General features: G+C 39.8%; 1 protein-coding gene across 4 annotated transcripts in view; it reads left to right on the forward strand.

Annotated features, from left to right (window-relative positions):
* LOC6502733 (protein argonaute-3) overlaps positions 1 to 16,251 on the forward strand; it is a 162,132-nt gene that overhangs the window by 42,554 nt on the left and 103,327 nt on the right. For all 4 annotated transcript variants that reach the window (XM_032453904.2, XM_044715132.1, XM_032453905.2 and 1 more), the window contains one exon: positions 15,418 to 15,601. In XM_032453904.2, the coding sequence (XP_032309795.1) occupies positions 15,418 to 15,601 (184 nt within the window). The remainder of the gene's footprint in view (positions 1 to 15,417; positions 15,602 to 16,251) is intronic.

Below are 16,251 nucleotides of genomic sequence, written 5' to 3' on the forward strand. Positions count from 1 at the left end.
AATCACTCAGAAATGAAAAACAAAATCGCAAAAATCTGCTATTTTTCAGCCTCTGAAACCATCCTGCCCCCTTAAGCCAAACTCGGTCGAACGCTTGAGATACGTCGTTAAAAATAGCGCTATAGTATTCTCGCTGTTCTGAGCGTATTTCGGATGTTAATCTGTTCACTTGCTCGATGGTTCCGTGGTTTCTTCGGAAGCCAAATTGGTGTGCCGGGATAATTTTGCAAGCTTCCAGATGTGGTGTTATTCGACTTAGCAAGCATTTTTCAAACAATTTAGACAAACAAGATAGAAGGCTTATTGGTCTGTACGATGACTGTGTTGTGTGGTCACATAGATATATCGGGTAAATTGAGCGAAAAAAGCGATCGTAAGGAATATATTATTGTACAAATCGACGCTTTTACAAAATACGTTTATCTATATCACTCCTTTTCCTTGGATGCTAATACTTGTATAAACGCAATGAAATCTTCTATTGCTATTTTTGGCGTACCAACACGTTTAATTGCCGATCACGGGCGCAGTTTCACAGGCACAAAGTTTGTGCAATTTTGTTCTAGCCAAAAAATACAATTACATCTAATTGGAACGGGCGCAAGTCGAGCCAACGGTCAAGTTGAAAGGGTCATGAGTACACTGAAGAATCTTTTGACGGCTGTTGAGACAAGCTCTAGATCGTGGCAGGACGCACTAGGGGATGTACAGTTAGCTCTTAACTGTACAGTTAATCGTAGCACTAAGTGTAGTCCGATAGAACTTTTGATTGGTAAAGTTGGGCGACCACTAGGGTTGATACCTATTAGTGATACCGAAGATGAAATTGACAAGATTAAATCAAGGGAGATGGTCGCTAAGAACATGGAGGACGCCGCTAGATATGAGAAGATAAAATTTGATAAAAATAAGGCTAAAGTAATAAGGTTCTGTGTGGGGGACTTTGTGCTGCTTAAAAACAGCGAGAGACAGCAAACTAAATTAGATCCTAAGTTCAGAGGACCCTTTGTGGTGGTCGAGGTATTGGACGCAGACCGATACGTTTTAAAGTCTACACAGAACAATAGGCGTTACAAGTATCCACACGAAAGTTTGCGAAAGTTACCGGTAGTGCAAATTCCAGAAGAGCTTGATGTAAATTACAAAGAACAATATCAGTTGGAAAAGTCTGTTGAAAAAGAAAGTGTTCGTGAAGCCATGTGATTGGTGATTGACGAGAGTTGCTTTAGAAATATGTTTGATGAATTCGTGAAGCCATGTGATTGGTGATGGACGAGAGTTGCATTAGAAATATGTTCGATGAATTCGTGAAGCCAAGTGTTGGGCGATGGACGAAAGATTTGTTTGATGAATTCGTGAAGCCAACTGTTGGGCGATGGACGAGTAATGAGATTGATAAATTCGTGAAGCTAACTGTTGGGCGATGGACGAGTAATGAGATTAATGAATTTGTGAAGCCGTGTTCTTGGGCGATGGACAATTTAATTTGTTTGAAAATGTGTGAAGCCAATGTGTTTGGCGAAGAATTTAAAAATCGGCTTGTAAAAGTTTAGTTATGTATTTTGTATAGTAACTATTTTAACTGATTAATGTATAATTTGAAAACGATTTATTGATCTTTTATATGGAAATGGTTTAGAGAGAACATAAGAGATATGTTAAAAATAGAAGTTTAGTTATGTTAATGAACATTATATAAAGTTAAGATTATGTGATTAAGTTCTTTGAAAGCATTTAATAAAATTATAAAGTGAAATGAAATTCAGATGTTGATTATAGACACGAGGACGTGTATATGTCAGGATGGCCGTGTCGGAGAGGAGGTAATTCAGTCTCTCGTTAGACATTAGACTGTAAGGTGTGACCATTGGTCGTGCGGGAATATATCAGTCCTGGTATGGTGAGGACTTTGTTTGCGAACTAAGGCCGTGTGTGGCTTCGTTGTGTTGCTAGATTTGGTCCTCCTTTCTTTTTCATCTCTGCTTCGTATTGAGCTAGACGTGTGGGCTTAACTGCTAACATTATTTGACAAAAGATGAGCAACAAAGGCAACGAGGACTCGCTGCATCAGCCAGAACATGACATGGAACACCACCAGGGGAACGAACAAAGAAATCGCGAGACCCCGCGAGGAGAAGGCTTAACTTTTCCGACATATTCATATCCAAACTTTGTTTGATATAAGAAATTTGATCTCTAGAACTTAAGGTATTACTGATGTCACTGAGTTGCTGATCATCTGAAAAGATTGAAACTAAAAAAAAAATCCTCCATTAAATAACCAACGAAATGATTTTCGCCTCATCTTTGCACGTTATCATATGAGTTGGTAGAAATAATGGCATACCGTTGTGTTTTCGGATGAAAAGCGCTTTAACTTGGATGGACCTGATGGTTTTTCATATTACTTATTACTATATATAATACTTATTACTATATATATATTTTTTTTTTCCGTTGCTTTTATTTCTTGAATCTTCTCTTTGGGAGACTAACAAGAGGTGTATCAAATCTTATATTTTTAACTTAACTAACAGTCATATTGACTGATACAGAGTTAGACGGCCATAAAAATCGGTTGCTGGGTTGGAAAGTCGTTGCGTCGTAGGCCGGATCTGCTAGAAACCCGAGTCAATCCCTGAGCGAGGGGATTTGGGTGCGAAGAAAGTTTTTCTTTGTAGGACTCTTTGCTTCTGAATTTCGTCTTTCACTGCGAGGATGCCCAGATCCCGGTGGATGTTTTCGTTGCGAACATACCAAGGTGCCCCAGTGATAGTTCTCAAGATTTTTGATTATGCGCGCTGTATGATGTCTATGATGTTCTTGCATTCGATGTCCTTCGCCATGTTAGTCGTTTATCAAGGTGGACGCCAAGGTACGTTACTTCGTTAGCTTGAGGGATCTGCATACCGTTTAGTGAAAGCGGAGTGCATATTTGTCTATTAAGAGTAAACGTTACATGTTTACACTTTTGTTCGTTTATTTTAATGCGCCAGTCGGACAGCCACCTTTCCACTACTATTAGATGATTAGCCAATTGGTTTGTTGCTTGCGTTGGGCATCTGGAGCGACTTAGGATATCAGTATCGACCGTTGTGCGTTCGTAGGAATATACGCAGTATACAAAACATATAGACGCGGGCCGAGTGCGCTTCCTTGTGGAACTCCAGCTTTAATGATGTAGTCGCCAAAAGTACCTGCGTTGCATCTCACGGAGAATACCCTATTGTGTTTTAATTTTGTGCATGAGTCCATTAAGGGGGCAGGATGGTTTGAGACTTCAAAAAAATTTTTTTTTCAAAAATTTTTTATATAATAGAACATTATCTCAGAAATATCCTGTGAAAGTTTCATATGGATCGGACTAAAGCTCGCTGAGACACCGATTTTCTAGTTTCTTTCTCTCCATATACTTTCAATTGCTTTTAAAACTTTAGAGGCGTTTTTCTCAAAACAACTTTTTTAAGTCGGTGCGTAACGTAACTCAAAAATTAATGCTCGGATCTAAATAAAATTTTGCACACATCTTTAATACAAAAAATACTTGCGGATGAACGTTTTTTTTTTTTACATTTTTTTTTTACATATTTTTTAAACATTTTTATGGGAAATATTGGGCTGATTTTTATGAAAAAATGGTACCTCCGACTTTAGAACCGCGCCAAAAATTCAAAATCGCATATTTTTCAAAATGGTTTCGTTCATCCGCACAAGAAACTAATATTTTAAGTAAATCAATTCAATTTTTTTATTTCCGATAACACTGTAAGGCCAGACTTTACGCACAGCAAGAGACCAATTTTTGGAAGCGACTCCGGCCGACTGCCCGTCACGGGATAAATAATAATTATTTCTTAACAAAAAAATTCTTAGATACTCTCCAAATATAGCCGTGTATCGTGTAAAAAAATTGAATAATTGTAATCACTCAGAAATGAAAAACAAAATCGCAAAAATCTGCTATTTTTCAGCCTCTGAAACCATCCTGCCCCCTTAAGCCAAACTCGGTCGAACGCTTGAGATACGTCGTTAAAAATAGCGCTATAGTATTCTCGCTGTTCTGAGCGTATTTCGGATGTTAATCTGTTCACTTGCTCGATGGTTCCGTGGTTTCTTCGGAAGCCAAATTGGTGTGCCGGGATAATTTTGCAAGCTTCCAGATGTGGTGTTATTCGACTTAGCAAGCATTTTTCAAACAATTTAGACAAACAAGATAGAAGGCTTATTGGTCTGTACGATGACTGTGTTGTGTGGTCACATAGATATATCGGGTAAATTGAGCGAAAAAAGCGATCGTAAGGAATATATTATTGTACAAATCGACGCTTTTACAAAATACGTTTATCTATATCACTCCTTTTCCTTGGATGCTAATACTTGCTAATACTTGCAACACGTTTAATTGCCGATCACGGGCGCAGTTTCACAGGCACAAAGTTTGTGCAATTTTGTTCTAGCCAAAAAATACAATTACATCTAATTGGAACGGGCGCAAGTCGAGCCAACGGTCAAGTTGAAAGGGTCATGAGTACACTGAAGAATCTTTTGACGGCTGTTGAGACAAGCTCTAGATCGTGGCAGGACGCACTAGGGGATGTACAGTTAGCTCTTAACTGTACAGTTAATCGTAGCACTAAGTGTAGTCCGATAGAACTTTTGATTGGTAAAGTTGGGCGACCACTAGGGTTGATACCTATTAGTGATACCGAAGATGAAATTGACAAGATTAAATCAAGGGAGATGGTCGCTAAGAACATGGAGGACGCCGCTAGATATGAGAAGATAAAATTTGATAAAAATAAGGCTAAAGTAATAAGGTTCTGTGTGGGGGACTTTGTGCTGCTTAAAAACAGCGAGAGACAGCAAACTAAATTAGATCCTAAGTTCAGAGGACCCTTTGTGGTGGTCGAGGTATTGGACGCAGACCGATACGTTTTAAAGTCTACACAGAACAATAGGCGTTACAAGTATCCACACGAAAGTTTGCGAAAGTTACCGGTAGTGCAAATTCCAGAAGAGCTTGATGTAAATTACAAAGAACAATATCAGTTGGAAAAGTCTGTTGAAAAAGAAAGTGTTCGTGAAGCCATGTGATTGGTGATTGACGAGAGTTGCTTTAGAAATATGTTTGATGAATTCGTGAAGCCATGTGATTGGTGATGGACGAGAGTTGCATTAGAAATATGTTCGATGAATTCGTGAAGCCAAGTGTTGGGCGATGGACGAAAGATTTGTTTGATGAATTCGTGAAGCCAACTGTTGGGCGATGGACGAGTAATGAGATTGATAAATTCGTGAAGCTAACTGTTGGGCGATGGACGAGTAATGAGATTAATGAATTTGTGAAGCCGTGTTCTTGGGCGATGGACAATTTAATTTGTTTGAAAATGTGTGAAGCCAATGTGTTTGGCGAAGAATTTAAAAATCGGCTTGTAAAAGTTTAGTTATGTATTTTGTATAGTAACTATTTTAACTGATTAATGTATAATTTGAAAACGATTTATTGATCTTTTATATGGAAATGGTTTAGAGAGAACATAAGAGATATGTTAAAAATAGAAGTTTAGTTATGTTAATGAACATTATATAAAGTTAAGATTATGTGATTAAGTTCTTTGAAAGCATTTAATAAAATTATAAAGTGAAATGAAATTCAGATGTTGATTATAGACACGAGGACGTGTATATGTCAGGATGGCCGTGTCGGAGAGGAGGTAATTCAGTCTCTCGTTAGACATTAGACTGTAAGGTGTGACCATTGGTCGTGCGGGAATATATCAGTCCTGGTATGGTGAGGACTTTGTTTGCGAACTAAGGCCGTGTGTGGCTTCGTTGTGTTGCTAGATTTGGTCCTCCTTTCTTTTTCATCTCTGCTTCGTATTGAGCTAGACGTGTGGGCTTAACTGCTAACATTATTTGACAAAAGATGAGCAACAAAGGCAACGAGGACTCGCTGCATCAGCCAGAACATGACATGGAACACCACCAGGGGAACGAACAAAGAAATCGCGAGACCCCGCGAGGAGAAGGCTTAACTTTTCCGACATATTCATATCCAAACTTTGTTTGATATAAGAAATTTGATCTCTAGAACTTAAGGTATTACTGATGTCACTGAGTTGCTGATCATCTGAAAAGATTGAAACTAAAAAAAAAATCCTCCATTAAATAACCAACGAAATGATTTTCGCCTCATCTTTGCACGTTATCATATGAGTTGGTAGAAATAATGGCATACCGTTGTGTTTTCGGATGAAAAGCGCTTTAACTTGGATGGACCTGATGGTTTTTCATATTACTTATTACTATATATAATACTTATTACTATATATATATTTTTTTTTTCCGTTGCTTTTATTTCTTGAATCTTCTCTTTGGGAGACTAACAAGAGGTGTATCAAATCTTATATTTTTAACTTAACTAACAGTCATATTGACTGATACAGAGTTAGACGGCCATAAAAATCGGTTGCTGGGTTGGAAAGTCGTTGCGTCGTAGGCCGGATCTGCTAGAAACCCGAGTCAATCCCTGAGCGAGGGGATTTGGGTGCGAAGAAAGTTTTTCTTTGTAGGACTCTTTGCTTCTGAATTTCGTCTTTCACTGCGAGGATGCCCAGATCCCGGTGGATGTTTTCGTTGCGAACATACCAAGGTGCCCCAGTGATAGTTCTCAAGATTTTTGATTATGCGCGCTGTATGATGTCTATGATGTTCTTGCATTCGATGTCCTTCGCCATGTTAGTCGTTTATCAAGGTGGACGCCAAGGTACGTTACTTCGTTAGCTTGAGGGATCTGCATACCGTTTAGTGAAAGCGGAGTGCATATTTGTCTATTAAGAGTAAACGTTACATGTTTACACTTTTGTTCGTTTATTTTAATGCGCCAGTCGGACAGCCACCTTTCCACTACTATTAGATGATTAGCCAATTGGTTTGTTGCTTGCGTTGGGCATCTGGAGCGACTTAGGATATCAGTATCGACCGTTGTGCGTTCGTAGGAATATACGCAATATACAAAACATATAGACGCGGGCCGAGTGCGCTTCCTTGTGGAACTCCAGCTTTAATGATGTAGTCGCCAAAAGTAGCTGCGTTGCATCTCACGGAGAATACCCTATTGTGTTTTAATTTTGTGCATGAGTCCATTAAGGGGGCAGGATGGTTTGAGACTTCAAAAAAATTTTTTTTTCAAAAATTTTTTATATAATAGAACATTATCTCAGAAATATCCTGTGAAAGTTTCATATGGATCGGACTAAAGCTCGCTGAGACACCGATTTTCTAGTTTCTTTCTCTCCATATACTTTCAATTGCTTTTAAAACTTTAGAGGCGTTTTTCTCAAAACAACTTTTTTAAGTCGGTGCGTAACGTAACTCAAAAAGTAATGCTCGGATCTAAATAAAATTTTGCACACATCTTTAATACAAAAAATACTTGCGGATGAACGTTTTTTTTTTTTACATTTTTTTTTTACATATTTTTTAAACATTTTTATGGGAAATATTGGGCTGATTTTTATGAAAAAATGGTACCTCCGACTTTAGAACCGCGCCAAAAATTCAAAATCGCATATTTTTCAAAATGGTTTCGTTCATCCGCACAAGAAACTAATATTTTAAGTAAATCAATTCAATTTTTTTATTTCCGATAACACTGTAAGGCCAGACTTTACGCACCGCAAGAGACCAATTTTTGGAAGCGACTCCGGCCGACTGCCCGTCACGGGATAAATAATAATTATTTCTTAACAAAAAAATTCTTAGATACTCTCCAAATATAGCCGTGTATCGTGTAAAAAAATTGAATAATTGTAATCACTCAGAAATGAAAAACAAAATCGCAAAAATCTGCTATTTTTCAGCCTCTGAAACCATCCTGCCCCCTTAAGCCAAACTCGGTCGAACGCTTGATATACGTCGTTAAAAATAGCGCTATAGTATTCTCGCTGTTCTGAGCGTATTTCGGATGTTAATCTGTTCACTTGCTCGATGGTTCCGTGGTTTCTTCGGAAGCCAAATTGGTGTTCCGGGATAATTTTGCAAGCTTCCAGATGTGGTGTTATTCGACTTAGCAAGCATTTTTCAAACAATTTAGACAAACAAGATAGAAGGCTTATTGGTCTGTACGATGACTGTGTTGTGTGGTCTTTTCCAGGCTTTGGTATCATTATAATGATGGATTTCTTCCACTTTTTTGGGAAATAGCCAAGATTAATGATACCATTAAATAGTTTGCAGACGACCTCTATAGCGCATTTTGAAAGTTCGATCAGCATCGTTGGCATCAGTAAATCACCCCCGGGAGCCTTTTTGGTTTTAGCTCTCTTATAACTTTTTCGATTTCGTTCGGCCGAAATGAGGGTGCAGTTGACTGACGGAAAGAATGAATTTAAGGCAGGGTTTGGCTGGAACACACTTTCGAGATGTGTATCGAATGTTTCAGCACGGTCTTCGTCGCTGCGAGCCCAGCATCCCGAAGAGTTTCTTATCGGTGTGGTCGTTTCGATTGGGGGGCTGAGATTTGGGTGGGCCCTCCACAGAGGATACTTTGCGCTTGTTGGTGAAAGATTCTGGATGTACCTCAGCTGTGCGTTTTCTTCCTGTTGGTGAACAGCCTTCCTTAAGGCGTTGCTTTGAAGCTGGTGATCTGCCGTTTTGCCAATCACCACGCGTGCGCCTCTTTTCTCGCAAGAGCTGTTCAATTTGCTGATTAGATTTGTGGTGTTTGTTTAGGTCTATTTCCTTCAATTGAGGAGTAGAGATTTTGGCTGCCGCAACGAGTACTTCTTCCAGGGCGTTCGTAGTGTAATCGATGTCCGATTCCATGTTAAACTCCGGAGCGAGATCTATGTGGGCACTCACGTACTTTTTATACCCTTGCAGAGGGTATTATAATTTTGGTCAAAAGTGTGCAACGCAGTGAAGGAGACAACTCCGACCCTATAAAGTATATATATTCTTAATCAGGATCACCGCCTGAGTCGATATGAGCATTTCCGTCTGTCTGTCTGTCAGGTAGTACATAAGCCGGAACGGGCGGGAACGGTCGACTGTATCCTATAGCTGCCATATAACTGATTGATCGGAAATGCCATAACATTGGTGTTTTTTAAGTTGGATGGAAAAGTTGGAAAAATATCTTGTCTACAATCCAATTTCATAAGGATCGGCAGACTATATCCTATAGCTGTCATAGATTGATCGGAATTGGCATAACTTTGATGTTTTTTAAGTTAGAAAGATGAGACTTGGTACAGGTTATATGTTTAGCAAAGTAATCTGATTTGCCAAATTTCATAAGGATCGGCGACTATATTAAATAGCTGCCATATAACTGAACGATCGGAATTGCCATAACTTTGTTGTTTTTCAAGTTAGAAGGATGGGACTTTCTATGCATTCTAATTTGGGTAAACTTAAACGAAAATTTTGTAAGGATCGGCCGTCTATATCCTATAGCTGCCATATAACTGATTGATCGGAAATGCCATAACTTCGTTGTTTTCAAGTTAGAAGGATGGGAGTTTCAGTGGATTCCTCTTTGGGCAAAATAATTCGATATGCCAAATTTCAAAAGGATCGGCCAACTATATATGATCCGCTATATATCTAATAATATAAGATGCGTGGTGCCACCTAGCGGACTGCGACTCAACTGCAAGGGTATATAAACTTCGGCTCCGCCCGAAGTTAGCTTCCCTTTCTTGTTGTATTTAAGCCAGTTCGTTTTCGGCGATGTCAGGCTGAGGGGGTGTTCAGTTATTTTTGGGCTTTGAAGAAGCGTTAAATGCACAGGCGAGTGGTCTGATGATAAGTCCGAGACTGCTTTGGCACTTATTAGATTGCAAGGTATGTTGTTTGTCACCGCAAAATCAAGAAGGTCTGGGAGCTTGCGTGGGTCGGTTGGACAGTATGTGGGACTTCCAGGGGAAACATAGTCCAGTTTATTTCTCACATTTATAATTGCATTGTACAATTTCCTTCCTCTGGGAGTCACAAGACGTGATCCCCAGTGCGTGTGTTTAGCGTTGTAGTCTCCTGCGGCTATAAATCGATCCCCAAGTGAATTGTAGAAGTCCATAAATTGTCCTTCCGAGATTGTGACACGAGGAGGGCAGTAAACGGCAGCGGGTGAAAGGCTTCCGTTTCTTGACTGAATTTGTATCGATGTGGCCTGCAAGAAGTTTGTTTCAAACCTTTTGTGAAAATGGTGCTTTAAACGTTCTCCGATTGGAACTCCAGTTCTGCTGTGGGCTTTCCCATCTGGATGATCTGTGCGGTAGATTGTATAGCCTTTTATTTGAAAGTTGTATTTGCTTGTAAGATGTGTTTCCACCAGTAGCATAACGTCAATATGGTTATCGATCAATAATCGTGACAATTCTAGTTTATGCCGTGAGACACCATTGGCGTTCCACATTGATATTCGTAGAGTCTGCATAGATTATTTAGACTGTTGTGCAACGAGCAGCTGTATTGCCATGTTCTGGTTTTGAACAAGTGTTTGCATGGTCGTTTTCATGAATGACATAAGCTCCATCATACTTTTTTGGAGGGTAAGCATCATGGTTTCCGTTTTGCTATGTGGCTGTTCTGGGGCCTGTTAAGCGCTGTGTGAGTTAGGCTGATTTGGATTTACCATTCCAGATCGTAGAGCATCGGCATAGGAGAAGTCGTTGGTGGTATTTAGGGGACCAAATGAGGACCTCGCAGCTTTGGCGAAGAAGACGTTTGGCGTAGTTTTTGATGCAATGTACACATTCTGTGGGTTTTGGTTGCGCATTGCGGTCGCTTGACGCATGCGACTCTTCAACTCCTTGTACACCATACATCCTCTATAGTTTGCCGTATGGTTGCCTCGGCACTGTACTGCTCTTGTTTGTAGTGCAGTAAGAGGAGTTCTGGTGTCCCCGCAGACTACACAGACAGCCCGAAGTGTACAGTATGACCTAGTGTGTCCATACTCTTGGCAGTTAGTGCATTGCACTGGACCGTTGCGATTATGTGGCTCTTCAACTGTGATTCTCCGAGGTCGACCTTGAAGAGGGGTTGTGGCTTTTTATCTTTATTTAGAATGTGAATAACGTTCTTGGCGGAGAAGCGCTTTTCTTTAAGGGCGGTTTTTATTTCCGCGGCGGTAACATCGGGTTCGATTCCCATTACTACCACTTGTAATCCCTTGCTGCTTTTCACCTGGTACGTGCAATAGTTTTTCCGAGCATTTTCCAGATATTTGCACGATACGGAAGTGCTCTTCAGGGTTGGTTTTTTTGTGCGGTTCCCACTGCATACGTACAGCTCACCTCCCGTCCAACCGACCGAGGGACGCTGTCGCGTAACGTACGGCTCAAATCGCGGGATTAGATCCGAGATAGTTAAGCGAAAAGTAGGAGAAAGATATCACGAGGAAGAGTGTTGCACAGATAAGGCGGTTAATATAAGTGATTTAAGATTGTTAGTAGAACAAAGTGACAAGATGTGGTATAGACCATTGTAGTCCGAACATAATACCCTGAACGGATTATTGGGCATATGTCGAACTACAATGGCTGAGGAGTAGGACGAAAGTTTCTAGTCCTTCTACTAGGAACGTTAAAATTTACGCGTGTCAGTAAATGCTGGCTGTCAATATTTCCATAAAACAAGATTATATAGAAACATGACACCCAGCATCGTTCTACGGTTTGTTAATGATGGTTAGTTGATTAGTAAAAGTCTACTACGATAAGAGGGGGGGTAAAGATTTGCATCCCAATTAAGTCCCCTAAGAGTAAGGAAGTTTTTTTGTACAGATTCTATGTGATCTTGGTGTACTCCGTATTGAGGACTCCAGGCACACGGTCCATACTCAAGAATCGGACAAACTAATGATGTATTTAACGTTTTAGTTGCGCACGGGACATTAAATTCTTTTGACCATCTTTTAATAAAACCAAGCACACCCATAGCTTTATTAACCATGGTAGATATATGGTCGGTAAATTTAAGTCTCAAATCTAATAGGACACCTACAGACGGACAGACGGACATGCTCATATCGACTCAGGAGGTGATCCTGATCAACAATTTATATACTTTATAGGGTCGGAGATGTCTCCTTCACTGCGTTGAACACTTCTGACCAAAATTATAATACCCTCTACAAGGGTATAAAAAGTTAGCTCCAATAAGTTGGTAGTGGTCGAGCGGCGCTTCATGAAGCCATGCTGGCACGGAGTTATTAATGAACTACATATGTAGGTGTTGTGGTACAATTGTAGAGTGACAAGTTTTTCAAAAAGCTTTGGAATTGCTGACAATTTAGAGATGCCTCTATAATTTGCACCGTTGGATTTTTCCCTTTTTTATGCAGCGGAATAATGAAAGATTCCTTCCACATAAGGGGAATGCTATGCTATTAATAGTTTTTAATAGCAGCCGAATAAATACACGCGTTTGAAATCTAGGTTTCAATATATTTATTCTGGGCTCAATTTAACCCTAATCTATGCGGCTCCAATCAACTCCAACTCACAACAAAACGCTAAACCAAGAGCTTGCGCAGAAGCTCAACCAAAGCTCCCCAAAGCGCATACGCTACAAATAACAATAAAGCGCATGCGAAACTGGGAGACAAAACAGAGACGAATACATGCTGATAACAACAGCTGCAGCTAAGCATATTATAATTATTTTACATGCATTTTTTGGTGGCTGCTTGGCCCAACAGGGAATCGAAGTTTCCAGCGAGAGATTAAAGAGTTTAACGAGCGGTTTGCACAGAACCTCGGCGCAGTTCTTCAGAACACAGCCTGGTACTCCATCAGGGCCTGGCGAATACGCGGGCTTGACCTTAAGAAGATCCGATAACACACCACCTTGATCGAAAGATGGGCAAAATGTAAGGTTGGTTGATTGGATATTATAAGTGTAAGGCTGAGCTGAACTGCTGCTACGTGAATACGTAGTTTAAAAAAACTGTGCAAAGAGATCGGCCATTGCTTGATCAGTGTTCGCATAAGAGTTCTCAAACGTATGCAGTGGCGAAAAGATACATGTTTGCGCTACAAAGTTATAAAACTGCTGCGGATCCTGAGTAAACTGAATCCGGCTGCGGCGAATATAACTCCTATAACATTCTGCGTTATGCACGGTGAAATTGGACCGAGCTACTATGTATCTTGAATAACTAACTGTACAGCCAGATAATCTATGTTTATTTAAAAATCTACTCATACTATTTCTTAAGTTTATAGTATGAGTACGCAAGCGTCAAAAAATATGTTTAAAGTGTAATAAAATTTTTGTAATGCGATGTTTATATCCTCACATGCCAGTAAATCAGACCAATCAAATTCCGAGATTAACTTATTTAATTTCATAAAGTCAGCCTTACGGAAGAAACGAACTTTATATGGTTTAAGTGTAGACTTAAGGTCAATTAAGGAATTGTTTTCGATTGAAACCTTAAGAGTGGGATGATATGGATCCTCAGGGTTAAAAAGGGGCAAAGTTCTGGAAAGAGTAATTCCATCAAGATCAGAAACGAAACATAAGTCCAACAGCCGACCTAAAGAATTTCTAACGTGGTTAATTTGCCCGAGTGACATGTCGAACATGCCCGCAGGGATGTCGTGGTGGGAGTTAAGCTGTAAAGACGGTGAATTTTCAACATTTGACCACATAAGTTCTGGGATAATAAAGTCCTCCAGAGCTATCAGCTGGTCACCATCAGACAGACGATCGAAAACCAAACGAATAGCAGACAAATGTTGCCTGTATGTTGGCGGTTCGGACGAAGATGGTATGTAAGAACAGGTAACATACAAAGGTTGATCGGACAAAGTGATTTTAATGCAAATAAATTCAATGTCACCAAAATCTTGTGATTGTACCTCTTCAGAAGCGAGTTTGGAGTCTACAGAAATTAACACTCCTCCTCCCCTTCGCAGAGTTCCATCACATCTAAAAGTGGTGTACTTACTAGGAAAAACTTCGGAGCTTAAGATCTCCGGCTTTAACCAAATTTCTCACAATAATGTGAGATGCAAAGAAGAACTATCAGAATACAGTATTCTATAGTATTCTGATAGGTAAGAGTTAGTGAAGACATTAGTTTTTTGAAACTGAGGAAGATGATGTAGAAGGTAGGTCAGTGGCCGTAACATGTAGGAGTTTTACACCCACAGGTTTAGTTATGGATATTCTGATATTCTTGGACGAAAATATTCTCTGGCCAAAAGCTTTCGGAACAAATCGTCTTGAACATCTGCAAGGGCACGCGTATTTTAAAAGATGGCGTGTGCCTGGTGTATGAATATTTAAATTTTTTAATTTCCACCACCTTTATGTTGTCGGCTTTTGCTTTGGCTTTTGGCAAGCCGGGAAACAAAAATGTGTTTCGATGGTGGGATCACCTGCAAGGGTTTTGGTGCCGCCGTAACTAATACTGAGGCATCAGTACGTACCGGGGGTCCGGACAGTTGATTACCCTGTTGGTTTGGTGACCCTGTTGGGTTTGAATTATTGGGTCTGGGATCACTTGAAGCGATGCCACAGGAAATATCGGACAATTGCTCATTAATTCCGAGACATTCGGAAGCCGAATTTTTCTCAGGTCCGGCCCTTGGGGTGACCAGAGATATAAGCGGCTGCATAGTTGTCGGCTGATCAGGCTGAAGATTATTCGACCCAAGCACATCACTAAAGGCGGATTTCTTACGCTTTGGAGACTCATTTAGTAGTTGAAGACTACTAAACTGTGTATCGAGCGCACAGAGTTGGTCATTGATTTTACGAAAACCACTAATCAACTCCTTGAAACCGCTTTTTTTCTGCCTCATGAACGATCTCATTTCGTCCTGAAGAGCACAACCGTCACAGCAAAAGTGCTTTAAGATAAAGAGAGGAAGTGAGGTTTCGTGCAAAGGTTTGCACCTATGTTTCGTGGATGTTCCCTTTGATAAGCGGGACAGCATGAAAGTTGTCACCGTTCCCGATCAACGCCGCAATTCGGTTGACCAGGGCACTCGAATTTTGCAGGGCTTTTTTTTTTTGCGAAGTCTGGCGCTAGTTGGTTTTCGTCAACCTCCTCCAGTAGGGCAAATCTGTTACTACTGGATCTTCCTGGTTCTTCGTCGATCTTCTGGACGCGGTTAATTTTTGTTTTATTGCCTGCCGGTTTACTCTGCGGGTTGAGCTTGCGCTTAAATTGGATGTAGCGATCCAATCCAGTCTGTATGGCCGGGGCAGTTTTGGCACATTCCGAAGTTATTGTTTTGTACTCGCTGTAATCGTTGATGTCGAGGTATTTTTAGTTGCAGTGGATGACGCTGTGGTTGCTGAAATTGCAGCACTGCGGAGTAGCGAAATATTTTTTATTCTTAATATGTATGTGTTTTTATTTTGCAGTGACCCTATTAATTTTCTGACTTTCAGATTATCAACGCAAAAACTCTATTAAATGAATCGAAAAATCGCTCTATTGTACAAAAAATTCTTTTACAAATGAATTGTAAAATGGGAGGATCTTTGTGGACAATCAAAATACCATTTAAAAAAGTCATGATTTGCGGCATTGATACATATCACGACCCCTCTAATCGAGGAAAATCAGTTTCTGGTAAGTGAAAAGATTAAAAAAAAAACAAGAAAGGAAAGCTAACCTTGGACCGAGCCGAAATTAATATACCTTGCAGATAGGTAGCACCATATTTTATTATATATATACATACATAGTTGCTCCTTATGAGAATTACACAGTCAAATCAATTTTCTAATTAAGGGGGAATGCGCAGTTGGCGCGCCAAAAAATAGACGTTTTCCCCGAATATTTTTCTGGTAAACCTATGGATTTTTTTGTTTTTAATATCGCTTTATAATGTGACAGTAGATCACTTTAAGTTAAATTTGAAAAAAAAAAAAATGAAAATATTGAGCAGTTTCAAAGTTATGCCCTGTCGAAGTGAGGTCCGTCTGAAAAACACGGGTTGCGGTGACCAATACTATGGAAATCTGGATCGTCAGAAATCAAAAAATGAAACGGATTTACATTTATTGACCTTTCACAAGGTCAAAGGTCAAAGTTTTCCTATTTAGTACAAAATCGATGGATAATAAAAAAAATATTCGACAAAATGGCAACCTATCGCCATTTGAACGATCGTTTTTCGTTGAAATAAGCGGTAGTTTTTCAGCTGTAAAAAAAAAAGTTTGCTAAATTTCAAGACAATTGGGTCACTAGTTTTCGAGTAAGAGTGGTCACCGACTTCA

Source organism: Drosophila ananassae, chromosome 2R (genome assembly GCF_017639315.1).
Source record: "Drosophila ananassae strain 14024-0371.13 chromosome 2R, ASM1763931v2, whole genome shotgun sequence".
In the NCBI taxonomy this organism is placed as follows: domain Eukaryota; kingdom Metazoa; phylum Arthropoda; class Insecta; order Diptera; family Drosophilidae; genus Drosophila; species Drosophila ananassae.